General features: G+C 47.5%; 1 protein-coding gene across 4 annotated transcripts; it reads right to left on the reverse strand.

Moving 5' to 3' along the window:
- On the reverse strand, window positions 1–27,512 carry ASB9 (ankyrin repeat and SOCS box containing 9). 4 transcript variants are annotated; one of them, XM_027054539.2, is made up of 7 exons: window positions 26,642–27,512; window positions 19,234–19,313; window positions 11,006–11,113; window positions 7,763–7,913; window positions 5,746–5,880; window positions 3,775–4,034; window positions 1–225 (listed from the first exon to the last, which is right to left on the reverse strand). In XM_027054539.2, the coding sequence occupies exons 1-6, from the start codon at window positions 26,730–26,732 to the stop codon at window positions 3,811–3,813; spliced, it is 789 nt and encodes a 262-aa protein (XP_026910340.1). In that variant the 5' UTR covers window positions 26,733–27,512; the 3' UTR covers window positions 1–225; window positions 3,775–3,810. The 4 variants fall into 4 exon arrangements, with proteins under 4 accessions (XP_026910340.1, XP_026910339.1, XP_026910338.1 ...); XM_027054538.2 differs by having other exon boundaries at window positions 3,843–4,034; window positions 26,705–27,508; XM_027054537.2 differs by having other exon boundaries at window positions 3,843–4,034; window positions 26,642–27,503.

Here is a 27,512-nt window from a genome sequence, read left to right on the forward strand (position 1 = left end):
TTCATAAACCTGGATTTATTTCACAATGCCGGTGGCCACAACATTCAACCACATTCGTGTGCGGCCTGTGATATCCCCCAGAGATTTTGAGATAGCTCATTTACATGTGTAGGAGAAAACGCTTCAGCTCCTCTGGGAGAAAGAGCTCGTTGATCTTATGATGCTGCTGGATTCCGAAGCACTTCCGGATCTGAAGGCGGCACAGCTGCAGCAGAGAAGGAGGCCCTGCAGAGAGACGGCGAGACAAGCCAAGCCACACGTTGGTGCCAGCGACCCAAGACTACTTGCTCTTTCCTCCTTATACAGCACCCGAGCCGCACCACGGTCACAAGGAGATAACGCCACACTCCCGAAGACCATGTTCTGGTCTGGGGGGGGGGGGGAGGGCAGCATTTTTAGGCCATGGTCTCTCTTACCCGGAATCTCATGCAAATGAGCTTGTTAGGTTTTGATTTAGAAGAGACTGGAAAAAAAAAAAAAGTCAAAGCCTACTCCCGCTAATGGAGGCCTAAGGCAGCTAGGTCTGGAATGACGAAGCCGCACAAAATTCCCCAGGATGGAGAGAAAATTCATGTTTAACAGCTTCCTTGTATTTTTACCTTAAGAAAAAAGATAGGGTATTTCGAGATACAAACGTGTATTTTTATAATTTAGCAGTTTCGGGATATTCAAATAAAGTGAGTGATCAGTGAGGCCCAAGTAAGTGTATGTTACCTGAGTTAAGTCATATTTGTTTTTTTTATTCTGCGTTCAGGGCTAACCCGATGCCAGCACAAACCTGGCACGGGGAACCAGCCAAGAGTTTACATTTCAGGACAGTGGTTCTCAACAGGGGGCTGGGGGGGAGGGGAAAAGGAGGGGACAGTTGGCAAAGCCTAGAGACACTTCTGTTTGTCACAACCTGGGGGAGAGGCGCTACTAGCAACTGGCTGGTAGAGACCAGAGAGGCCGCTAAACACCATATGGTGCACAGCACAGCCCCACCTGGCCCGAAACGTAAACAGAGCTGAGGCTGAGAAACCCCGTTATGGAGTAAAAGGGTGGGGAACAATTTCCCACCCCTCCCCCACCCCCTGCACCAAACTGTAATGGGAATTGTGCTTTGCTTATCAAACACACACAAAAAAGCCAAGCTATGCACCGTCAAGAATCCCGGAAGGCAGTGGCCCTCAATCCAGGATGCATTTTAGAATCACCTATCCGGGGAGCTTGAAACCACACGGTGTTGGGTCCCACCCCAGAGGTGGTGCGTCAGTGAACGTTAGGTGGGGCCTGTCCATCTGGCTTTTTTAAAGGCACGTGCCCCAGGTCATCTTATTGTGCAGCCAGGGTTGAGAACGCACGCAGAAAGATCCAGAGGCCTCGGATTTCCTATGGCGTCCCTACAAGTCGGTTGCCTGTTTCTCAGGTGATGGAGAAGGACGGGTGGAAAGAGCCGCACGCACCATCAACGAAAATGAATGCGGGATTTTCAAGCGGGACCTCGCGGCACACTCCGAAGGCCCCCGTCGGGATTGAGGGAACCTTCCAGACTACGTTCAGTGCCACTGGAGCCATGTACTAACGAACTGCTTCCCAGCGCGCGCGAGGCACACATTAACAAGCGGCAGAAAGTACACTGTGGGGAAACTGAACTTCGGTTCACCTCGTAAAGGAATGGTGAGGGACGTGACTAATCACGCGTGCTAGACACGCTGTCAGGAACGGCTGGAGGAGGAACCGATAAAGAACTGTGGGACGATGCAGAAAAGCGGGACATCGGAGTTAGCTCAGTGCAGCTACCGACACCAATCGCATATCTGCCGTTTACTGTAAGTAGGATGACGTACAACTGCAGCCTTCATTCCATAAAGCACTGGCACCTGCGAGCGTTCGAGCAGTTTGCTTTGCTCAGTAATAAAACCAGCTAATTTCTCTCTGCGAACTCTCTGTCGCTCTGGGTCTCGATTTCTTTTTTTCGCCCAGCAACACTCACGCTTCACACGATGCTGTACAGCGAAAGTAATGTGGGGCGTGGCTCCTGTCGCACTGGGCTGACCGGCATTTTTTTTTTTTTTTTTTTAGTTTTCCTTGTGCGCCATGAGTAAACACTGCTTTAGACGCTTTTCAAGGCGGGTGGGGTGGTACTATTCCTGAACTCCTTTCCAGGGACATCCAGAGACAGAATCTGCTGTGTTAGAGCTGCAGGTCTGGCCTTCTGTGCCTGCCTGGCCTCATTTCCTGTGGGCTTCCAGGCTGCTGAGAGGGGCAAATGACTCCAAAAATGACTCATGGAGGCAAAAGCAGCAGTAATTCTCTCCAGTGACAAATGACATTTTACAAACCAGCGGGATCATCGATCACACCGTCACCAAAATGTAATCAAAGGAATGAAAGGCAATGTAGGAGCCTACGAATGGGCTTAGGGACAGAAAGTGGAAGGAAGAGCCTGTGGACGTGATTGGAAAATCTGCTGGGATTATTTGCTGAGTCAGATGAGGGGATTGTGTGCGTGTGTGTGTGTGTGTGTGTGTGTGTGTCTATGTACATGACTTGGGGACTTTAGGGGCCCAGGAGGCCCTTCTGCTTTTGTGGCCCTCTTTCCCAATGGGAAAAAAAAAACGGTATTTTACAACTGTGTGGGTATAAAGACAAACATAATCCAGGTTGAGTTTTATCCATTTTTTTCCTTCAGATTTGAAAAGGAATTATAACATTTCTGTGGGTCCCTAAAAACATCATGGGCCCCAAGCATAGTGCGGTCTGGACCTGCTGGAGAAGTAGGCCTATAGATAGATAGATAGATAGATAGATAGATAGATGATAGAATTTTTTTGAAAAAACAAATCACCAAAACGCAGGTAGAATGGCCTGGCGATCACCCCGCTGCCTAATGTAAAGGGGTCTCTGTTGAACCGTTCCTTGCGCCCGGGGCCTGGCCTTCCCTAGCCCGCTGACGCTGCTCAGAGAGTGCAGGCCTTGTCTGGGGGGCCCTGAGGCAGGTCTTTGGCTGCAAGTACCCGGGGCAATCGGAGCGGCGGGAAGGATTCGGCGGGCGCGATACGATTCTGCACAGAGCTAGGCCCAATGCTCAGCCCGCGAGGAGAATATAACCGGATGACATGCCGTCAGAGCTCTTCTCCCAGGGCGGCCACATGCAGGGTCCCACAATCCCGAAAACTTAACAAAGTGCACACTCTGGTGAAAAAGTAGGTCCTGAGCGGGCCGCTCTCCATTTCCAGGGACAATTGTGAATGCCAGGGGAGGAGGGGTCTCTGCGCCCCACCCCAGCCCACAGCCCTACCCCCTTGCACGGCGCTCAGTGACAATGTTTAGTTGTTTGGGTCCAGAGTGCTGGTTCTCGTTTGTGAAGGAGTGTGGACTCAGTGGTCCCTGACATATAACAGTAAGTGTCTCATCACCAATGAGCTGCCTTCTTGCCCCCACAAACCCGGCGCCCCGTAGCCTGGCCCATCTGTAGAGCAGTGAGGCATCCAGGGGCACGGTCCAGCCCCAAAGAGGGTTCCACTGCATCATTCTAAAGTATGTTTTAGGTAACTTTAATATCAAACATTTTTTAATGATATGTTAATGCTGTCAAAGCTGGCCTACCCCATATCTGAATACTCTATCACCCAAGATAGCCTGTCTCCAACATCGCAAACGACAGATGGTTCCTTACTACATAGCCGGTACCGTACCTTGTCGAATACTAGATTCTCTCAGCACCCCACAATGGGGGATGGCAGAGAACGGTCTCCCACACGGTGTCAGAAGTCAGAACTCGGTAAGTACCTGTCTCCCGCTAGAGCCCGCAGGAGTCTCTACGGATTAGGGCCTAGGCTCGGGCAAGGGGGAAGCACCTTCACGCTCCAAGAAGATCTGAGTCAGAGGGCTCTCTGGAGGCACCAACTCCAAGGGACATTTGCCATCAGCGTTCCTGGCCTGGGGGTTCGCTCCAAAATCCATGAGCAGGATGGCCAGCTCCCCATTGGATGCCCTGGCCGCTGCGTGAAGAGGGGAGTCCAGACCTCGGCCTTCGTTCACACTTGCTCCTGTGCCGTCACAAGAAGAACGGAGAGTCAGCCAAGAAGCCAAGTCCCAGCATCCCCCTCCTCAAACGACTGTGCCGCAAAAGTCCTTAACCAAAGGGCGTCTGCAGTGGGCAGGGCAGTTCCGCAAAAATGGGCATGACTGGAATCCGTTTAACAATACGGGGAAGATGCCATCTGACGATGTGACTGACGGCACAACAATGAGCTATACTGCACATGAGGCTTAAAACCTTGCCTTTGGGGCACCCGGGTGGTTCAGTCGGTTAAGCGTTCGACTCTTGGTTTGGGCTCAGGTCATGATTTCATGGTTGGCCAGATCGAGCCCCGTGTTGGGATTCTCTCTCCTCCCTGTGCCCCTCCCCCTACCTCAAAATAAATAAATAAACTTCAAAACAAAACACCTTGCCTTTGAGTGCTATACATAGGTGTGTTACATACAACAAGAATCCTGGTGGTGTGAAAGCTGCACGTTCACTATTAAAGGAGTGTAAATATTTGTACAAACTGGAAGTGAGGCCAGACGGTGAAATCTCATCTATACCGAGCACCATATTCACACACTGAGCAACTGTTATGGGGTGTAAAACCCAGGACCTGGGACTGTGTGATATGGACTGTAAACAGCAACTAGCTTGTGAGGGCATCTCATAGAACAAGATGGCCAATTCCAAGGTCACAGGAAAGATGGCAAAGTCCTCCTCTTCAGGAGTGAGGTGGATATCTAGGCCCATCCCAAGCCAATCCTGTCTCTACAGTCTCTACAAATCCCCACCCCAGCTGGATGCCGGCTCCCACAGGGACACGTGGAGACGTGTGGTTTTGCCTGAGCTGCTGCCCCTCTAGTAAAATGGGAAACTACGTCCACTCAACAAATATTAACTGGATTGAACAGATATTAACTGGATTGTTCCCGTATTGTTCTTGGCTTTGCGAGGGATGTGAAACCTGGCCCTTTCCTGAGAGCTTAAAATCTACCTAGAGCATTATGGGAGAAGGAGGGAAAAAGGGAGGGAGAGATAGAAAGAGAGAGAGAGAGAGAGATGGAGGCAGAAATAGAGAGAAAATAAGAATCAATCTTCTAACTCATGGCAATGGCCGCCAAATGAGTAGAAGGCAACAACAACAAAAAACGTTAAGAACATTCGAGGGAAGGGAAAGGTTACTGGAGTTTTGAAGAATAAGCAGGACTCAGATAACTACAGGGGTGATGAAATGGGTCTTCCAAGGTTGAACAAGAGACTGGACAACAGCAGGGAGGTGAAAAAGAAGAGTACTACATAGGCCTTGTTGAGGATAACAGAAGATTTACAATGAGCTACAAACGGGACAGGTGGAATTTCCGGATCCAAGCACACTGGTGAAGGAGGCCCCGGGGGGAAGACCCAGGCCTGGTCCAGCAGCTGTGGGAGTCAGCAGGGCTAAGAACGTGCCTGCGCACTGTGGAGGGAGGTGGCCGAGGGGAGGGAGGGGAAGCAAGGGCCACCCTGGGAGGAAATACTATCATCATCGTTATCCGCATTACAAGGGAGACAATGAACATTCAAACAGGTTCAAATATTTCCCCACGGGAACACAGTCACCGTGAACCCTGATCCTGTCTGAGTCCACTGCCCCCACCGTGTCCCCTGCTACAACACAGAGAGCTTTCAAATGCATTTCATTTCTTTCTCGTCTTCTTTCCTTGTTTCGCGTGCTTTCTAAAATGTTTTACCTGACTCCAGAAGCTTCCTGACACAGGCCACCTGCTGTTTCCTGCACGCCACATACAGAGGGGTGCCCAGGTGGCTGATGTTGAGGTTGAGGTTGCCTCCGTGAGCTGCCAGGATCTCGACGCAGTCCACGTGGCCTGCAGCCCAAAGCAGAAGAAAGACGCTATGGCACAAATTCCCTCAGCGGGGGAAACCGCACCTTCCCTGTGTTTGGGGTGCGTACATTTCCCCGGGACCAGAAGCTAGCGCGGGGAATAGGGAATGAGTTTAATCCCGGCCATCAGGGAATGGGTGGACTGTTGAGATGGTAGCTGCAGCTCCGGGTAGAGCCCCACTTGGGTTTACCAGCCCCGGTAAGCGACCGGCAACCTTTTCCAAGCGTTGGTGGCCTTGTAATCGGCCCGGATATAGAAACCGAAGTGAGGGTCGGGAGGGGTGTGGAGGGACAGGACCGCGGGGGGGACCTGAAGAGGAAAGGGCACGGTGTGGGCCATGGGATGGGGCAGGCAGCCCACAGGGTCCCCCAGGGCAGGCCCTGGGAGAAACAGGCCACCGTGGGCCCAGGAGGGGTTCAGCCGCCAAATCCAACGGGAGCGGGGCCCAGTCTGGCAGAGGGGGGGCTGGCAGAAGCCGCATCACCCTTGCTTGGTCTAGGAGGCTGTACTTTAAAACATTGCTCCTTTGCGTTTCGCTTTTTACATCATTTGAGTTCTATGCACCCAGCGAATATGATGAGCTGCCCCGTCTCTTAAGGAATAAATGTCAATGCTCTGGGAGCTAATTAGCATATGGATGGATTCAGTCACATGGGGTTGCCGTCAGGCTCCCGGGGAGCCATCCTGGGAAAGCCACCGGGGAGCTAAAAACTCTCCCTTCCGCCGATGTGTGGTCATGATGGTGATGAGGGCGGGAATGAACTCTGGGAGGAGCAAAACTGGCCATGTTGTGTTTTGTGCCCGAGTGAAGAATGTCGGAAAAATTACGACTTTGTGGAGAGTATTACCCCAGCTGAATAAGTCCTGCGTATCTAACGTACAGCATGGTGACTGTTTGGGATACCGTACTGTGTACCTGAAATTTGCTGAGACAGTAGATCTTAAGTGCTCCCCACCACACACACAAAAATGGCGACTATATGAGGTGATGAATGTCTTCATTAATTTGACTGTGGTGACCATTCCGTAATGTACATGTGTATCACGTCATTATGTACACCTTAACTGTGTACAATTTTATTTGTCAGTTATACCTCAATAAGGCTAGGCGTGGTGGACAATCACCCCAAGCTGTATACAACATCCTATATTTCCAAAAACTGAAAGTTTGTTCCACTTAAAAATCCTAGGTGGCCCTGTGACAACATTCCTTAAGGCCCTAAAATAGAAGGATATAACTTGTTTTATAAAATCATTTGATTTTTGTGGGGTCATGTGTTCAACAAGGTATTCCCCAAACATTGACGGACAGTCTACCATGTGCCAGACCCTGTTCCAGAAATCCGGCAGTGAGCCACATTCCAGAGGCTGCAAAAGGGGGCTTCTCAAACTGTGGGTGCATCCAAATCACCTGGGTGGTTGTGAAACAAAATGCAGATGGCTGGGCCCCACCCCAGAGTTGCTGATTCAGGGGGTCAGGCGTGAGGGGCAAGAATCTACAACGGCATGCCAGACCAGGCTGATGTGTCTGGTCCCAGGATCCCACACTGAGAAAATATCCCTCAAAAAATATCCCTCCTCGGGGCGCCTGGGCAGCTCAGTCAGTTAAGCCTCCGACTTCAGCTCAGGTCACGATCTCACGGCTCATGGGTACGAATCCTGCATCGGGCTCTGTGCTGACTGCTCTCTCAAAAATAAACCTCGAGAAATAAGCTAAGAATCTCTCTCTCTCTCTCTCTCTCTCTCTCTCTCAAAAATAAGTAAATATTGAAAAAAAAATGTTTAATCTCCCTCCTCTTCCTTCTTCCTTTCAACAGGGGGATGTCTGTTGAAGTAGGGGCGGAAAACTTAAATTCAGATTTACCTCTCTTAGCAGCTTCATGGATGGGAGATGCCAGGTCGCTCACCGGGTGGGGGCTGGCACCGTGACGTAGAAGCAGAGTCATGCAGTCCAGGCTGCCGCTGATACAGGTATTGAACAAAGGAGTGTGCCAGTCGGCGGTGACACAATTCACCTGGAAAGAAAAGCTCCAGGCTGAAGGCAGGCAGAGGGGTGTCCTGGGTTCAAATCTGGGCTGCCCTACTTTCAAGCTGCTGTTTAACTCCTCTGAGCCTTAAATTCCACAGCTATAAAATGAGGACAAAAATACCAAATTCCACAAGGTTTTGAAAAACTGAATGAGGGACGGCACTGAGAATGTTACGGCATAGTCTATCATTTCCACGCCCCCAAGAACATGAACTCTGAAACTAGTTAGGCTAATTCCAATAGTTTACAAATGAATCTCGTTTTAAACATTCCATTCTAGACCCATCCCACACCATTCCAGTTTCCTTCACAGCAGTGAGAGTAACCTTTTAGAGTTGTTAACATAACATCTTTAAAAAATTTTTAAATGTGACTTTCACAGAAATGTAGGGTGAGTATGTGCCAAAGATTTTATTCAACTCGTTCATCGATGAGGGAACCGGTAAGGGGGTAAGGTTGGCTCAAAGCAGAATATATACAGTCAGCCAATTAAATGCTGAAATACATTTGCTAATAGATACAAGACCGGCTAATGTCCTACAGGGCCATAAAACTATTGTCTTTGGGGGCGATCTTTCCAAACGTTGGAAAGCAGACAGAAACTTACAAGTTAACATCCGACTTCATGGCGTTTGGGCTATAATCGAATAGGAAAGAGCAAAGCCAAATGCAATCTTTCTACATTGTCAAATAATTCTGTGGTGAATCCATTCAGCAGAGATTTTATGAAGACAATGAAGTCATTCTCACAAGCCATTTCCAAGGAAGGCTAGGATTAGGGAGGCACAGAAGATGTGAGGGTGCAAAGTTTAAGGAGACACTCACTCCCAGGGGCACGTGATGCTGAACAGCCCTGAGAGTGAGGGGCTCTTTAAAGCTTGCACCCTAGGTGCCTCTCTGCCTTTCCTTAGTCCTGGCCCTGTTTCCATGTGTGGAAACCTAACCCCAATATAAACCCGATGACGCACTCATCTATGGTTCTCTACGACTACTGTCAGGAGAAAGCCATTTCCTGGCACGGACAACCCAGCATTCAGCCCATTCCAACGGGTCCTTTACGTTTCAACTTAGACATCATTTCCCCTAGGGATCCTCTTCGGGCCTCCTCTCTCCCCCACCAGAAACGAACGGGCCAGGAACCTTTCCGTGTGCTCCCAGCAACCACCTTAGCTTATCACATGGTGGTAGTTTGCAAAAATGGCCTCAGATTCTCCACACAGGATGCATATCCCTTTGCAATGTAGCCTTGCAATTCCTCCCCTCACAGGACGGAGACCGCTCTTCCTCCTTGAATCGGGGCGTGCGCAGGGGACTTGCTTTGGCCGATGGGACAACAGCAAATGTGCCGCAAGCTGAGATCCCACCTTCTTTTGATGCTCTTGGAATCCCCGCTACCACGTGAACAGGCCCAGGCTGCCTGCCAAAGGATGAGAGACCACGCGGGGATTTTCCGTCTCCTCAGCCATCCTGGCCAAGGTCATCACGAACCAGCCTGCCCCAGCCAACCGGTCAGCTAACCTCCAATGCCTAAGCTGACGTCAGCCGAAGCAGGAGAGACCAGAAGAACTATCTGGCCAACACAAGGATTTGTGACATAAATAAATGGCTGTTGTCTTCAGTCATTAAGTTGGGGCGCTTTGTTACACCGCAGGATATAGTGGGCAAAAAGAGCGCTGTGTAATGGCCTGCTGTGGCTGAGATGCTGTGCATTCAACAAACCAACTTCCGCTCCTTGCGGCTCACGGCCATACTACATTTCCCCGCCTCCCGGGCAGTTACAGGTGGCCTGAGTTCTGGCCCACGGGGTGCGGGCAAAAGCAATAGATGTCACCGCCAAGATAGGCCCTTGAACGTCTTCCATGCGCAATCTTCTGCATCTTTTCTCCTTCTGGCCACCCGGAGTGGCGGCCACCACTAGGAGCACACGTGAAAGCCACTTGTCGAAGATGGATGCAACAGGCTGAAAGGAGGCTGCGTGCCTGAATCACCCCCAGAGAGTGCCACCCAACAGAGAACACCCACACGGGAGTTTCAGTTGAGCAAGAAATCAACTTTGATTGCATCAGGCTACTGAGATTTCAGGGTTTATCTATTAAAGTAACGAGGGTTATATTCACTTATTCACCTGTTTACCTATCTGGCTGTGCCCTCATGTAGTTTACAAAGGTCCTAAGAATCTTTATCCAGAGTTTAGGCACATAATACGTGCTCAGTGAATGCCGGTTGAGAGAATATGAGAAACTCACATACATACATATATACATATATATATGTATATGTATGTATATGTATTGTACATACATGTATATACATATGTATATGTATATACACATATATGTGTGTATATCTACATATATGTGTATATATATACACACATACATATATATGTATATGTATATATATACATACATATATATATATGTATGTATATATATAATTTTCTGATCAGACTCGTCCATCACTTTCGAACATGGGGGACTTAGTTAATGGAAGACTTACTGGTCCCTACTTTCAAACGTAATGACTTTGTGTCTTCCTTCTCTAGGACCTCATTATGCCATCCTGATTCTCGCCCTTCAAATAATAATCCTATACCTCACGTCTCTCAATCCTCACGAAACCACAAGAAGCTACATAACTTCCTTGTCATTTTCTCCCTTTTCTCAGACACAGACTCTTAAAGCTCGGAGCCTAAGTAACGTGTCCAAGTTTCCAATATTAGGAAATGGTAGACATGGTTTGAGTCCATTATTCAGGTCTTATGGAGCCAAATGGTCTATGTTTTCCAAAATATTTCATTACCTGCCAGCCTCAGGAACGAAGGCAGATATCTAACAGGTGTTTCTCAGTAGTGACTGTTAAAGAATATGATATAGACACAAATCATTACTTTCTAGCTAAAAACTCAATACTTCATCTATTGCTAAAGCAAAGAAGCTGATGGACATTCAACTTTTGAAAACACCCCCCTTCAAACCTCAACTCAGGCTAGTCAAAAATGCTGGAAATTATTCAAAAGGGATAGAAGTACTCGTTTGTCATTCATGGTTTCTAAGACATTATTTGAGCTGCACTTACCTGAGCTCCATGCTTTAATAAAATGTTTGCACAAGAGACGTGACCTCCAAGGCAGGCTTCATGGAGTGGGGACACACCATCTGCTGTGATGAGGTTCACAGGCCACCCCTGGAGAGGAAATGAGCAGAGTAATGAGTGCAAAGCGACAGTTCCGTAGGGTTGGTTTTGAGCCACAGATCCAGAGCTGTGACAATTCTTTTAAAGTCAACCTGGCTCACAATCTGACGGTACGCTAAGGTATTCCTGATGACATAAAACAAACAAACAAGGAATTTTCGTGCTCGCCAACAGCCATGTAAGTGAGTTAGGACTTAGGTCCGCCTCTAGTTGCCCCTTAAGATGACTATGTCTCTGGCCCTCACCTTGACTGCAGACTCATAGGAGTCCCTCACCCAGGCAAATTGTGTCTAGATTCCTGACCCACAGACACTGTGAGCTAATATATGTCTATTACATTAAGCCGCTGGCTTTGGGGGTAATTCGTTACATAGCAAGAGATGACTAACACAGGGCCAAAGCATGAGGTGAATCCCCACAGGCAGAGGCAGAAAGTCCCAAAGGAGAGGGGCAAGTACATTCTTGCTCCAGGTGCTCGAGGACTAAAGAACCAAGAAAGTTGTCTGAAGGCCCTGGGGTTCATCAGCCTCTGGGGAAATGTGCTCTCCAGGAGATGGATTACGAGCCAAACCCAAGCAAAACATCAAAAGAGCTCCAGGAGAGGCTCCACAGACCCCCGATGGTGGACTACATTATCCTTAACAGGAGGAAACTGAGTACAGTAAAAGTTCTTTTCCTCGGGACACATCGGTTAAGAACCCGGTTAAAGTGATGACTTAGTGACACATTTAGCTTTTCTTCCCAGAAGAGTTACAATTTGCCTAAAACCATTCCAATAAATTGCGTCCCACATCATCATTCCTAACACACGTTCTTCCACTTATGTGGACATTTATGAGTCAGTCAACCTCCCGATCACCCTGTCCTGTTGGCTTTTACTCTCTGATGGGTGACCTCGTAGATTTTTGAGAGATCCAACAATTCTGGACATAACACCTGAGTCCACAGGACCCTGAATCCAGAGCCCTTCTTTGTGTGGGCCTGGGGCGGGGGGATGGTTCTGGGAGACTAGAAACAATCCACTTGTAAATGAGAGATTCCAACATCCCTTTCAGCATTTTGCACCCCCCGCCCCCCGCGAGCTCTGCTATTCCCAGAGAGGGAAGGGACAATATCTTCCTTCCCTTTGTAACCTCACATCCCATCTGTACCCAATGTGCACTTCAGAAATGCTTACTGACCGCAACTCAAGAAGAACGGAGTTCTTGCATTTCTCCCTTTACAAGTACTGCTCATGGACTTTAGGGCGACATCTGCTATTTGATTTTACTATTATTTAACTGGAGGCATCCCCTCAAAGATTTGTTTTCAAATCCTTTTTTACCCTCCTCTCAGTGCTCTATATTTGTCCTATCTCTTCCACTCGCACTGCTAGAGCACACAAGAAATTCACCGCAAAATGTTACTTGCGTTTTTCCCTGTGCAACAGATCATGAGATGAAATGTACTCCTGCAGTCACCACTGCCATTTTTTTTTTGAGACCACTGCCATTTCTAAGCAATCATTTAGGTACTTATACAAACACCCAGGTAAATGAAAATGCAAAAAAGAAATTAATCGCCATACAAAAACCTTTCACCACATATTACATATTCATATTACAAAGAGGTTCCTTTGCGTTAAGGTTCGCTTTGCAAACTCAGGACTCCACGTACAGTTCGTCATTGAGCTACAGCTCCACTTTAAATGAACGGTGGCAATTTGTCTGAATTATCGACAAATCTGAATCGTATAATATTGTGAAGTAATTTTTAACCCATTACTTCATACGGGATCCAGTCCGCAATAGGTTCTCGGGGGGGGGGGGGGTAATGGATTAAATGGCTTACTTTAATTTTTCTATAATCAATTGTCCCTACTCTCAGTCTATAATCAGACGCTCTTTTTGATGGGTCCTTGAGGCTGGGCAGTATCGGAACACCCATGGGGAGGGACACAGTGCTCGGTACCTGGCAGCTTTCTGTCCCAGCCTCAAATCATACGCCCCCAACTTTCAGACTACAAGGTTACACTTTTCCCCTTGTCCTATACTCAACTGACACATTGTTCTCTACACTCAGCACAGAGGAAGGTCATGAATACCTGTCTCTCATGTTCATCAGAATACACCAGTCCCTTCTGTAGCAAGGAGATCAAAGCCACTTGATGGGAGGACTTCCTACATTCCACTCTCTGCATGACTCCAGTCTTTTCTACCATTGCTCCTTTCTCTGAGGCAGGAACAGGTGAGCTCACCCCAACAGCCTCACGGGACCTCACCCGGTCCCTCTGCCACGTCACGACTTTCTTTCGGCCACATCTCACATGCGTTCCCCCACTCTCTCCTCTTCAGGCAGACTTTCCTTTTGCGTTTCAAAGTCTTCCCTTCCTCATTCCTCACCCTCTTCCAAACTTGCATCCAATGCTCTTCTTCCCTTTGCTTCTCCCTGCCATTTTTTTTCAGAAATAGCCTGCCCCCCTTTCTTTAACTTCTAGCCCTTCTCTCATCTACCAACACAATCCCACTGAAACTGCTTCTAGAGATCACCAGAGACTTCCTCCTTATTGAATCCAATATACATCGCTCTAACCTCCGCCTCCTTCCACCTCTGAATTTGCTATGGGTTCATCCCAACCTTGTGAAACCTCTCCTCTGGCTTCTAAAACCAAGCTCTCCCTAAAAAACAAAAACAAAAACAAAAACAAAACAAAACAAAAAAAAAATCAGGCTCTATCTCTGGCCTCCTACTGTCCTTTTACTGCCTCTCTCACTAACTCTGTCCTTTTCCTCCAAATATCTCCTCATACAGACATTTCAGGGATTTGCCCTCAAATCCTTTCTTTGTCTCTCAATACTCTCCCCACATATGGTATACAGCTTTCAAAACAAAATCTCTACCCCTTGTACGTGTTTCTAACTCCCTGCTAAGACACAACCACCTAGGGACCCAACTAACCACATCAACTCACCCTCTGCCAACAACCGAGCTCTCCCTGAAAAGGGCTCCTTGTCTTGCCAGCCCTCATTCTCTGAATGGCACCACTATTCTTGTTCCATACCTCGGATGGAGACCTCAGAGGGAGGGTAGCAGAGTGATTCCCAAGTTCAAACGCTGGCACCATCCCCTAACAAGCAGTGCGGCCTTGAGCTGGTTACTTATCTCCTTCAGCCTTAGCTTCCTCATTTGTAAAATGGGGCCAACTGTACCTACCCTATAAGGTTGTTATGAGCACTAAGAAATGGTGTATACAAAATGCTTAGCGCTCGGTAACTTGTAGGCCGTCATCATCTGAGATTTCTTCCTATTCTTTATCACTTAGCCTTCAATCAGCTGCCACATCCTAAAGATCTGATGTTTTAGAACACCAGCATCTTTGCTAGTATCCACTCACTAGTGACTTAGCCGTTTGAGGATTTCAGGGACAGCATAAGGAGTTTTATTCGAGGAGCTGAAAAGCCAGTCTTCACCACTCGCTGTCAGCGAGACCTTATTGCTAAGGTTCTCGGTCTTGGCCGTGCCTTGGAATCACTCGGGGAGCTTTTAAAGTCCTGATAACCAGGCTGCATCCCAGAGCACTTGCAATATAATCAAAGGACATAGAAGTCGGGCATCAGTATTTTTAAGAGCTCCACCTTATCCCAGACATCTCAAGGTGATTCCAAATGTGCAGTCCAGACTGAGAACCACCAAATTAAGGTCCCACTATGGTCAAGTGATTCCTTAATTGCTTTCTGCTGGCCTAACAAACTGCTGTTTTTTTTTTTTTCAAATAAATTTTTATGGAAGTGCAATAAAGAAAAGTTAATAAATCCTAAGCGTAAATCTCAGGGAATTATCATAAAGGAAATATACATCTCATCACTACACAGGCAAAGAAAAAGAACACTACCAGAAGCCCACATACACAATATCCAAATTATGACCCACCTCTCATCCACAAAGGCATCCACGATGCTGATCTGTAACACCATACGTTAATTTTCCCTGATTTGAATATTATGTTCATTGAACCATGAAGTATGTATTTGTGGGTGTGCGCGTGGCTCCTTTCATTCAATATTATGCTTGTCACACTCATTTATTCGTCCATTTTCATTGCCATACAGAGTCTCGTTGAGTAATATGCCATCATATGCTTAACCATTTTACTTTTGATGGACACTGAGGTTGCTCTCAAGGTTTTTGTTCTGTTGCTCTTATGAATAATGCCGCTATGAATAGACCTGTTTGTGCCCTTTGCTGAACACACAGACACACATACAGTAAAACCTTGGTTTGTAAGCACAATGAGTCCAGAAACATGCTTGTAAACCAAAGCACTCGTAGGTCAAAGCAAACCTCAAGAACCATTGGCTCAGTTGTGATCACGTGACATTCGGCATCACACTACTCATATTGCAAGACATGGCTCGTTTATCAAGTTAAAATTTATTAGAAATGTTTGCTCGTCTTGTAATCACTCGCGGAACAAGTTACTTGCAATCGAAGGTCTTACCGTATCTGTGTCTGCTGCATACAGACCTAGAAGTAGAATTGCTGGGTTATGGGGTAGGGATATTTTCAGCTTTAGTAAATATCGCTTAACAACTTCCCAAAGTGATTTGTATAATTTATACTCCCACCAGCAGCATACGAGAGTCCCAGTTGCCCCACATTCTTGCCGATACTTGGTATTATCTGGCTTTTGAAATGTAACCCTTCTGGTGGGAGAAGCTGGCAATACAATCTCTCACTTGTAATCTGAATTATCCCAATGACTAACCAGCATAGTTTGATTTATTTGTTGAATATTTGGATATCCCTTTTTATGAAATGCCAGTCCAAGTCTCTTGCTCATTTTTCTGTTGGGTTGCCTATCTTTTTTGTATTGATTTTAGACAAGGAATATGAGCCCTTTGTAAGATGTGTGTGTGTGTGTGTGTGTGTATATGTATACACATATGTATATAAATATATGTACATATGTATATGTAAATATAAAAATATATACATATGTGTATTTACTTATATATTTATGTATATGCATATACATGTATATTTATATATGTAAAATGTTTTCTCACCTGTGGCTTGTCTCCTTGCTTTTTAAACATTGCCTTTTGATGAAGTTCTTAATTTTAAAGAAATCCAACTTATCAGTCTTTTTGTTCCTTTCCTTATACTATTTCTTTCCTGTCAAATGCCTGTCTCTCTCTCTCCTACACTGTCAAAATGGACTTTTTAAAAAAAAAATTCCTTGAACACAGTGGCTCTACAGGAGTTTTTAGAAAACTACCAGTGTGGGGCGCCTGGGTGGCTCCATCAGTGAAGCGTCTGGCTCTAGACTTCAGCTCAGGTCATGGTCTCATGGTTCTGTGCTGACAGTGCACAGCCTGCTTGGGATTCTCTCGCCCTCCCTCTCTCTCTGCCCTTCCCCACTCATGCTCTCTCTCTCAAAATAAATAAATAAACGTTTTTAAAAAACCACCAATGCATGAAGATGGCCCTAGGTTAAATCAGAAAAGCTGGAGTGAGGCCCAGGCATTGTCATTGCTAAAAAATGGCCTGGATTATTTTAATGTGAAGCCACCGTGAAGAATAATGAGTTACGGATTCAGTTTCTCCCTTCTTGGGCCACATGAGAATTTCTTTTTCTTTTCTCTTTGTTTTACAGCCATCTCAATGTTTGGTCTTATTCCCCTTCCTAAAATGTGTCTGTTTGGTGTAGCACCTGTGTTTGTCACTATTCTTTGATCGTTATTGGAAGTGTCATTAGATCGTAGTCAGAGAATAAATACCATGTGTGGTGACGGTAACTGGAGTAGGTAAGTTACAGGACGTCACCTGGGTTCATTCTCACAAACCCACATAAGGTAACATAACAGACTGAATTTTTGGTCTTAATTCTGTATTCCCCTCTAGCAGTATAAAACATTCACACCCTTGCCATCACCTCATAGTTGACAAAATATAATTCCTTCATCCTTGACTTCAGACCCGGGCGTCTGACTTGCTTTGGCCAACGGGATGTTGGCAGATGTGACGTAAACAGACTGGAAGTCCTCATGCATGGTGGGGTTTTGCCCGGCCTTTTGCCATGAGAACAAGAGGAATGGGAGACACATGTAGCAGAGCTGGACCCAACCCACAGCTTGGAGCCACGCCCAGCCTCGGCTGGCTGACCCAAAGACTCGTGAGCTAGAAATAACTGTTCATTGCACGATGGCACTGAGTGTGGGGTGCTCTGTTGCACAGCAGGATCTGACTAATACAGGTAGTTACTGGAATGCTCATTTTATGAAGGCAGAAATTGAGGTTCCAAGAAGACAACTTGCTCACATAATGCGATAGAGCTCAGATAAAGAAATGGTTCTGTCTGATGCGCACTAAACATATAAATACTGAATATAAATGCATGTCAGTCCAATTTAATAAGTGATATATAGAAGCTACAGCGATCATTTTTCATCCTATCAAAACAAGGTAAATGTTTCATTTTATCTGGGAAGCAGCTTAACGGCTTTAAGCTAGAGTTATGTGTTCCTACCTATATTTCTATTGATAATAGGCCGCTGGTACCATAAACAGCTGAAGACAGTGGCTTAGGGTGGTCTCAAATTTTTCTTTAGAAATTGTTATCTCATAGAAGGATTTCTCAGTCTAGATAGGCCCATGAAATTGGACTTTTTTTTTAAATTTAAAACATTTATTTTCACTAACAACTACCTAGGATGTACGATGTCCTTCCATTATGACTCCAGACAACAAACCACAGTAGTAATAGCAGTATATAGGACAATCACTGAGAGGAATAACAGATACTTATATTGCATTATTATTATTATTTTAATGTTTATTTTTGAGACAGAGAAAGAGAGCACGAGTGAGCGGGGGGTGGGGGGGCAGAGAGAGAGGGAGGCAGAAGATCCAAAGCGGGCTCAGCGCCAACAGTAGAGAGAGAGAGCCTGAGGTAGGATTCGAACTCACGAACTGTGAGACAATGACCCGACCTGAAGCTGGAAGCTTAACTGACTGAGCCACGCAGGTGCCCCACATTATAACTATTGTAGGTGTCTGAAATATCTCAAAATACACGCTCAACCTACTTAGAAAATAGGGTAGTTATTAGCATCACCAACTACATCTTATTTAATGCATTTTATATCACTATGTCACGTTTGATTTTTGTAACAATTTGATAGGTCTTCGGTATTGTGCTTTATGCATTTAAAACATTAGTCTGAGGGACATCTGAGTGGCTCTGTCAGTTGAGCATCTGACTTCAGCTTGGGTCATGATCTCACAGTTTGTGGGTTCGAACCCTGGGTCAGGCTCTGTGCTGACAGCTCAGAGCCTGAAACCTGCTGCGGATTCTGTGTCTCCCTCTCTCTCTCTCTGCTCCTCCCCTGCTCATACTCTGTTTCTCTCTCCCTCAAAAATAAATAAGCATTTAAAAAAATAAATCAGTGTGGACTTGAGATGACACCTGAGGAGCAGAGAAACGAATCTCAAACTGGGTGGAGCCACCATCACCTAGAGGTTCAATAACACTGAAAATGTCTTCAAAATTTCAAGATTACGCATTTAAAGAGACATTTCAAGCATTTATTTCACATCAGGGGTTTCCAACCTCAGCACTACTGACATTTGGGGGTGGAGAGTTTTTTGATGTAGAGGGCCATCCTGTGCTCCGTCCATGTTCAGAAACATCCTTGGTCTCTACCCACTAGATACCAGTATCACCCCCCCCCCCGGCCCCCACTCCCAGCTGTGACAGCCAAAAATGTCTCCAGCCATTGTCAAATGTGCCCTCAGCGGTAAAACCGCCCCAGTTGAGAACAGAATGTGTCACGGGATAATTTTCAGGAGTGCGGTGTACTGAATAAAGCGAAGGCAGCCTGAACGCACTCATCTGCCTGTTATTCACTCGATAGATATTATAGCACCTATTGTGTGCGCAGGATTGTATTAAATTCTATTATCACGCCAGCCTCCAAAGAAATGGTTCAAGGGGACAGGAATCACCTCATTTTGCCGACGAGGAAATTTATATCTTAATATCCGACTAAATGATTTTTTTTCTCAGTGTGGTGAACAGTAGGATACGCTTCATATTTATCTCTCTTTTTGCTTCCCCCAAAGCCACGTACCTGGTTGATGAGGCTTCTCAGAGACAACAGACGTCCTTGGATAGCAGCTTCATGCATAGGAGACCAATCAGACACAATATCTGCATGGAAAGGGAAGAACAGGTTACCTCCTGTTCATGCACGACAGACCCGAGGCTCATCCTTGCTGGTCGGTAAGAGCCCGAGGGGGTCTTACTGGATGGAGACATCGGAGCCAACCAACCAAAACTCCCATGAGCCTTTCAGCATTTCTCCCCTCCATTGATGCGGCTAGTATGCATTTTATTTGAAAGGTCTAGATAGCTAAGGAAAGAACTACAGCCAGTATCCAAACAGGACAAAAGGGGTGGGTTGAGATGGGAGAATCCTGGACTCCCATTTACCCAGTGGTTTCAAAGGCAAACGGTCTGTTTAGGTAAGTGAGAGCCTCACTAATTAGCAGCATTAGTGTGCTAAGCTGCGGTTGCCAGCCTAGCTTCCTGTATGACATACAAACTCTGGTGTCTCAGCAAACAGCGCCACAGACTGATGGTAGTAATTGTGTGATTACACGCACCATTAGGTTTGAAATCAGATCGACACAGAACTCTATCTGTTTATGGATTACCTCCTGTCCCAGTATCAGGCACAAATTAGAGTTTGCTCTGACCTTGTAACGGGGGACATTATTTACCCCAAAAGGCAGCACGCCAATGGGGTTAAACAGAGGCCTGGATTCAGACCTGTGTGGCTGCTTCTGAGCTGTGGGTCCCGGGACAGGCTCTGAGCCTCAGTTTCCTTCCCTGTCATGTGAGGACAGCAATATACTTACCCATAACTCAATACCTATTAGCTACTATCATTATCCTGCCCTACCATTAATCAGCGTCTGGATTATACCCCACCAGCACTGCTATTAAAAATGGCAAAATTATTCTACAACCGTATGGGAAGAATACACACTCTTAGGAAGGAAGCCTATAAGCCCTATGCCAACATATGAAATTAAATGCTCTGGTCTCTTGAACTGAATGTGGAGGTAACCCGCAAGAGGCATAGAGTGGAGCTTTCCTCATCTCGAGCCGTGTTCTGATTTCCAGAACAAACACAGGAAGTCAGAAGGTGAGGAGGCCCATCTGATACGAGGCACGCCTTGGAAAGGAACTGGTGTCTCCTAAAAGCAAAGGACGCCTAGGGAACCAGAGAAGTTGCTAGTGCCTTACCAAATGAAAAGCCAGAAAGGAGGAGGCTAGCACACTTTGTACTTAACACATGTTGGCTGAGGTCGGCCTGCTGTCCAGACAGGGCTACCAATGCCCTGGAAAATCTGTCCCAGGGAGCAATTACCATCCTTCCAGACGGATTCATGAAGCATTTACAGGTGAGAGGAGGCTGAATGAACCTGCCCACACACTGTCCGCCCAGTGCTTTCTTCTGGGGTCACTAAGAGTACCTAAGGTCAAACGGCTTTTCCGCGACCTCCCAAAACCATATGCTCAACACAAACTTCACGTACTCACGGCGCCCTCTGAGGATCCGGAGCCTCTCAGGAAACATATCGCTGTTTCTAGTGGCCGGGGGCCTACAATTCAGACTGCAGATGTGGAAAGATTTCTCTCCCAATTAGAAGTAAAAGGACAACGAATTCTGCACTGTTGGCACGAATGCAAAATGCCACCCGCACAAAATCTTGAGTGAGAAGAAAGAGCCAAAAATGGAGAAAGGTTTGGAAAAGCAGTTTTAAATAAATGTGCAAATGGACCCTAATGGATCGTGGTCTCTTAAAGCAAGCTCAGATGATTAGAGTTGACAGCCTCAACAGTCCAGGCAGGTAATTTGGGTCCTAAACTCGAACTCTGTTCAGATGCCATAAAAATGAGACAACGGTATTATCCAGTGGAGACGAAAATGGGTTTTGTTTTGGATTCATTTATCATGAAACCATTACTCCTTCTATTTACAGTAAATAAGGAATTCTGTACTTCCCTAAGAGGGAAAAAAAGGATACCTGAAGTTGTGGACCCCTGCTTCGGAATGTCGTATTTACAAAGCAGACTAGTTTGTGTCACCGAGAAGCCCAGGCCGTTGCCCCAGTACATGTGCCGGGGCGGGGGGGGGCTGACGGTCTGCACCCATCTATGTGACTAACGGCTTGATTTATAATCCACATACAATTCACTCATTTAAAGCGTACAATTCGGGGACGCCTGGGTGGCTCAGTGGGTTAAGTGTCTGACTTCAGCTGAGGTCATGATCTCGAGGTCCGTGGGTTCGAGCCCCAGATCGGGCTCCGTGCTGACAGCTCAGAGCCTGGAGCCTGCTTCGGATTCTGTCTCCCTCTCTCTCTGCCCCTCCCCTGCCCATGCTCTCTCAAAAAAAAAAAAATTAAATATCTTTTTTAAGTGCATAATTCATCAGTTCTCAGAAGATTTGTGGAGTTGTGCAACCATCACTCTGGTCAATCTGAGAACGTTTCCATCGTCCCCAAAAGAAACCCCTTGCCCACCAGCAGTCACTCCCCATGTTTGCTCTTTCCCACCCCTACACCTGGCAACCCACGATCTACTTTCCGTCCTTATAGATTGGCCTGATCTGGACATTTCACGTAAATGGAATCACATAGTATGCGGTCCTTGGTGACTGGCTCCTTCCACCCAGCATAATGTTTCAAGGTTCATCCGTGTTACCATATGCATCAGTAATTCATCCCTTTTGATGGCCAAATAATACCCACTGTATAGAGAAACCACATTTTATTTGTTCATTCATCAGTTGGCGGGCATCCGTGTCATTTTTACTTCTTAGCTGTTATGAATAATGCTGCTGTGAACATTCATGTGCCCATTCTTGGGTGGCCGTTTTCAGTTCTCTTGGTTTCGTACCTAGGAGTAGAAGTGCTCTAGGACACGGGAACCCGACGTTCAGCCTTTTGTGGAACTTCCAACCTATTTTCCAAAAACGGTTGTACGAACGTATCTTCCCACGAGAAGTGTATGAGACTTCCCTTCGTAATTTAAAGTCATTTCGGACTAGCGTTTGGTGAACCTATCATAGGGTGTCCGTCGCTCCTGCCCAGGAGAAAAACTGGGGTCCTTGGAAAGCCAAACTTCAGAGACCTCAACAGGTCTCTGAACACTTGGGTGATTATGTAAAAGCTTAAAAATGTGACAGCGGATATAGGGGTTTTTTTTCTAGCATTGAGAGCATGGAGATATGTGTACACACACACACACACACACACGGTTTCGTAAACACCATAATTTGCAACATGGACTAGTCCAAACACACACTCTCATTAGCTCTCGAAAACACTGAAGAGACGGCTGAGAAGTCCATCCTGTGTGATCCTGCCTGGGAAGCTCAGGGAGAGGTTTCTCCAGGGGTTTCCAGAGCCCACACCCGAGCAGGCAATGAGCTACAGGCAATACGTGCAATTAAACCCAGAAGCAGCTGTGCCCGCCTTCCTGCTAACAACCAGAGGGCGCAGGAAGGGCAGGAAAGGGGACCTATTCCTGCCAAAACACGGAAATGCTCCCAGTAGGAGGCTGGATGAAGAGGCCACTCAAGGTCACCACCCCCCCCCTTCCACTTGACCCCACCACCGGCTTCGAAATTCAAGGGCCGTGATCTGTATCCAACCCCTCGTCCAAGCCCTGAGTATATATTAAAGATTCCTCCCCAACACTTGCTCAGCCAGGGTCTAAGGGTTTTACTGCCAAACACTAGATGCCAAACGGGGTCACTGGCAATGCCACAGATGCAGTAGGGGCGGGCGGCTCTCCTAACGAACCCACTCCACACGCCCTCCAATTAGTGCCATTAAACCTACCTTTCTTTTCAGTCGAGTCTCCGTCAAACCCTACAGCACATTAGGAAGGAGGCCATTTCGTTTTTATTGCAATCTCTGGAATGACTTTGTAAATTTCCATCATTTCAGAGGAGACCGGTACACGCAACATTCTGCCAGGTCAAGGGGCAAAAAGGGAGGCTGGGTTGCCCCGAGGGGGCAGAGCACCTGCCTCGGGTCGATGGCACTGCAGAGAGCCGGGCGCCGGGTTTACAGCTACCGTGGGGACCCTGGTTGGATTCCAGGACAAATAAAAAAGAGGACAGAGAGAAACAGAGTCTCACGGACAGAAACAGGAAACAGAAAGGCCCACTGAGGCAACGCTGGGCGAGTGAGGCCTGTCCACTGTAATTCTTGCTCCGGTCCCCCACCCCCACCCCCACCCCGACCCCAGCCTCTTCTTTATCTGTCTCCGTCTCTCTCCCCCTCGGGCCACTTTCTGCGCAGGGACCTCACGTCATCACCCATTCTGTCTGCTCGGGCAGGTTTGCTCCAGAAAAGCTGTCCTTGCTGAGGAACCCCAAGATCTCAAAATCCGCCACGAGAGCCCAGAATTCTTCCCTTTCCCTGCCTGTGCTTGCCTGTCTTCTGTTTAAAATGGGAGCCCACTCTCTCCAGGGTGGGCTGGATCTTGTGTGGAAAGAAATGTCTGCAAAAAAACCTGCTGGATCGACACTACAAACGGGAACCGTGGTTACCTGCTCAGTGGGTTATGGGTGGTGTTTAGTTTCTCCTTCAACGTATTTTCCAAAGTTTTTTTTTTAATTTTTTAAATGTTTTTCTTATGTATTTACTTGAGAGAGAGAGAGAGAGAATGCAAGAGGGGAGGAGTAGAGAGAGAGCGAGACACAGAATCGGAAGCAGGTGTCAGGGTCTGAGCCGTCAGCACAGAGCCCGACGCGGGGTTCGAACTCACGCGCCGCAAGATCACGACCTGAGCCGAAGTCGGACGCTCAACCGACTGAGCCACCCGGGCGCCACTAAAAGTTTCCAGGAGTGGATGTGAATTAGTTTCACCCGAGCCGCCGTATCAAAGTACCACACACTGGTTGGTTTCAAACGACAGAAAGGCACGGTCGTGTAGATCTGAAGCCTAGAGGTGAGGAACGAAGGCCGTGCCGTGTGCAGAGGCTCTAAGGAAGAATCCTTCTTGGCCTCATCTGGCTTCAGGTGGTGGCCGCCATCGTCGTTGGGTCTTTTTGGCACACGCACCACCCGAATCTCCGCCTGTGCCGTCACAATGCTTCTCCCTGTGTCTCCCGTCTTCTTCTTACAAGGACACCAGTCGTCGCATCAGGGCCCACCCTCCCCCAGTATGACCCCATGGTAACTAATTACATCTGCAATCCTATTTCCAAATAAGGTCACATGCTGAGGTGCTGGGGGTTAGGGCTGCCACGAGTCTTTTGGTGGGGGGGGGGGGACACAATTCAACCCGTAACAAGGTATGTTCGGCGGGGGAGGAGGAAGACATTCTTATTTTGCTCCTGGGGCAGAGGATTCAAGCGTTAATCTCGACGAGGAGCCGGTTGCCTCGTGCACAGCCTTTGCTCCCTTCCTCCAGAGTAGGAGGTGGAGACAGACCCGCAGGGAGAGGCTGGAGCCGGGGCCGCAGAGCTCCCCCAGGCCGGCCACTGGTTCCCCTCCGATCGGCCCCGTGCCGGGAATAAGCCTCACCTGAGCCGAACTTCTCGGAGCTTCTCTACGTGGCCGTTTGGAAACAGCATTCCGGGTGCTTCACATTCCACACTTCGCCACGGTCAAGACTTCAGAAGCATAAACAGAGGCGACTGGGCCGGAATGGAGGTGGTGGCCCGGCGGCAGGCCTCACGCCAAGCAGGGGAGAGAGAGGTTCCACCCGGGAGAAAGCCCTGGAGGGCTGCATGGTGGCGGCGGCGGGGCTGCGTGTGGAAGGCGAGTAGGACTTTGCCAGTCAGACGCAGAGGAGGAGGTGGGAGAGCAGAGGTGTCCTGCCACTACCTTGTGACTTCTGCTTCTTCGGAAACTTGTCTTCCTTTTAGTTCCTGTGGAATGACAACCCCTGACCCCCTCCCTGCTTCTCTCACTCACCGGTGCAGCAGGCTCCCCCGTGGCTCTCCATATGCATGAGAGTTGGAGAACCAGTGGATTAGCCCAACAATTTCCCATGACCCCACAATCCATCCTGGCTGCGGCTGCCAGATTCATTTACTTACGGTTTTCATTATTGCCAGATCTCCACTCCAGAACCATCGATGGCTCCCAATTGCCTGCCTCATGAAGGCTAAACGCCACCTAGCCTTTGTAGCTCCATTATCTAGTTCCATCTCTCCAGACTCGTTCTCAGCAGCAGCCTCCCTAAGACTCTCTGCATTCTAGTTGTGACACTTTGTCCACTTTTTAAGCACCATACCTTTGAGTATGTGGACACCCGCCCTCCCCTACCCACCAATTGGGCCCCAGACGGAGTTGGATTAGGATCTTTAGAAACCCTAATCAGTGAAAATGGCTTGGCACCCCTCTCTTGAGTGGAAATAAAAATAAACCTAATACTTAGGTGTAAAAAAATCAGGTGGGGAAGTCTTCCAAATTATGGATTCTTTCCCATATTGACCTGGAAATACAATTTGCTGCTTTAAAAGTACAGTTATCAAATTCATTTTTGTGAAGTAATTTTGGGGGCCACTCTGCTTTCTACTGCTCCAAGTTTGTGCTCAATAAATCTGATTAATCCAGTTCTCCCTTTGCAGATCCCAATCCTACTCACTGTGGAGTGAGTCTGCTTCTTTGACGAGCAAAATCGGAAAAATGAATGAATGAATGAATGAATGAGCAGTCCTCTCTGCTCAGTTAGTCAGAGGGAAGGCATGTTGTATTTTATTTTTTTCTGTTTTTTCCCTTTCAGCTGCCGCACTCTAGGAGAGGGGTAAGTCCTACCTGACCGCTATAGACAAGCATTGTGGGCAGTTTTGCTGATAATATGAACCTGAATGTAATGATCTCGCCTCTAATGCTTAGACCCATTTTTTGGCATCCCTTCGGTCAGCGGGCACCTGCTGAACGCTCACAAGAAATGACAGTTGCCCAGAGGCATGAATCTTGATAGTTGGCAAGGACACCACCTAACAGTTGAGAATCACACCTGAAAGACGCTTCTCCAAAGTTAAAACAAACAAACAACAGTCTGCTTTCAAGGCGAATCAATCAGTGCTCAATGTCTGAACATCATTTATAAAGCCAGCCCCACCTAAACGCCAAATACCTAAGACCTTTTCATAAATGTTTTGGCAGTAAAAATGTCCTAGTTATAAGGAACTTTTGTGCCTCCAGTGTGATATATGTGATACATTTGACCCACACAGTATAATTCCTCGGAGTTCAAGTTTTTACTGGTGAGTAAACGGTGACAGTTGACTTTGTGTGGTCTCTAGGACTCTGCAGATAGAGGTATAGGTGTTATTGACAAGCATGTGAAGGATATATACCAGCAAGCGGTGGCCATCTGTCCGGTAGCTGCCCCCTGGACACACCTCAGATGGAGCCACTGAAATCACCCCGCCCTCTTCTCTCCTAATCGCATCAGCCAGCCCCCCAGCACTCTGATTCCGGAGCCCCTGGACTCACCCCCCATCCATGGGTTTGAAAAGAAACTGGTGTCAGGATTGTCTTCTGGTCTCAAGGACTTACTGCTCCTGCCCCCTGGCTTGCCGTCCATGGTGCTGTTTCCTAGGCCAGGAGAGGTCCGTGTTCCACTTCAGTTGTTCACAGAACTCCAAATTCCATGCTCCTGGGATTCCAGTGCTGTGGCTGGCTGAGCCGCACCGTCCTGGGCAGACGGTAGAGAACAGCAGAGAACAGTACAGGCAGGGTAATCTGAGCACTACCTGTGGTCAGACAGACGCACGCGCCCAGACGTGCGCTCGCGCGTGTACACACACGCACGCACACACACACATACACACGCTCCACCTAGCTGGCTGGAGGCTGGCCAAAGCTCACAACAGCCCCCCAGCCCAAGTCTGCAAAGTTGCTGATGTCACGTCCTTTCCCAATCTGAGACCAATCAGTGAGGAAGCCTTGGGGTTTATCAGGAAGGAAAGCCAGTTTGTAACTTTTGGAGAGCACAGGGAACAGGGTGGGGGTGAAGGAAACCACTCCCGGCTGCACTGTTGTGTTCACTCTGCTGGGATCTGCTTGTTCTGGGGGGTGAGGGGGGGGCTTCTCATTGTTGACAAAGCCCCAGAACCCAAGAGCTGAGAAAGCTGGTTTCGCTGCAGCCCCGCTGAATTGCTTGCACAGCAACACGCCATCTGCACATGTGGTTTCAATTTTTCTGGGAGTTTCTTATGGGAAAATGTGCCTATATGTTACAAAAATGCTCCTTGGGAAAGAACTTCTATTTTCTTCCCTCTGACTACAGGGACTTCACTACATGTCCCTTCACCCTCCCTCCACACATTATATTTTGACTTCTAAATAAATAATTAACAGTTGC

This window comes from Acinonyx jubatus, chromosome X, assembly GCF_027475565.1.
Source record: "Acinonyx jubatus isolate Ajub_Pintada_27869175 chromosome X, VMU_Ajub_asm_v1.0, whole genome shotgun sequence".
NCBI lineage: Eukaryota > Metazoa > Chordata > Mammalia > Carnivora > Felidae > Acinonyx > Acinonyx jubatus.

What these genes read in the sequence shown, in the direction of transcription:
- ASB9 (XM_027054537.2), bottom strand. Translation starts at nt 26,732, where the DNA reads ATGGACGGCAAGCCAGGGGGCAGGAGCAGTAAGTCCTTGAGACCAGAA. An exon ending in TATTAAAGCATGGAGCTCAG is followed by an intron (nt 7,914 to 11,005) that starts GTAAGTGCAGCT and finishes TTTTCTTTCCAG; the next exon opens with GTGAATTGTGTCACCGCCGA. An exon ending in CAGGAAGCTTCTGGAGTCAG is followed by an intron (nt 4,035 to 5,745) that starts GTAAAACATTTT and finishes GTGACGGCACAG; the next exon opens with GAGCAAGTGTGAACGAAGGC.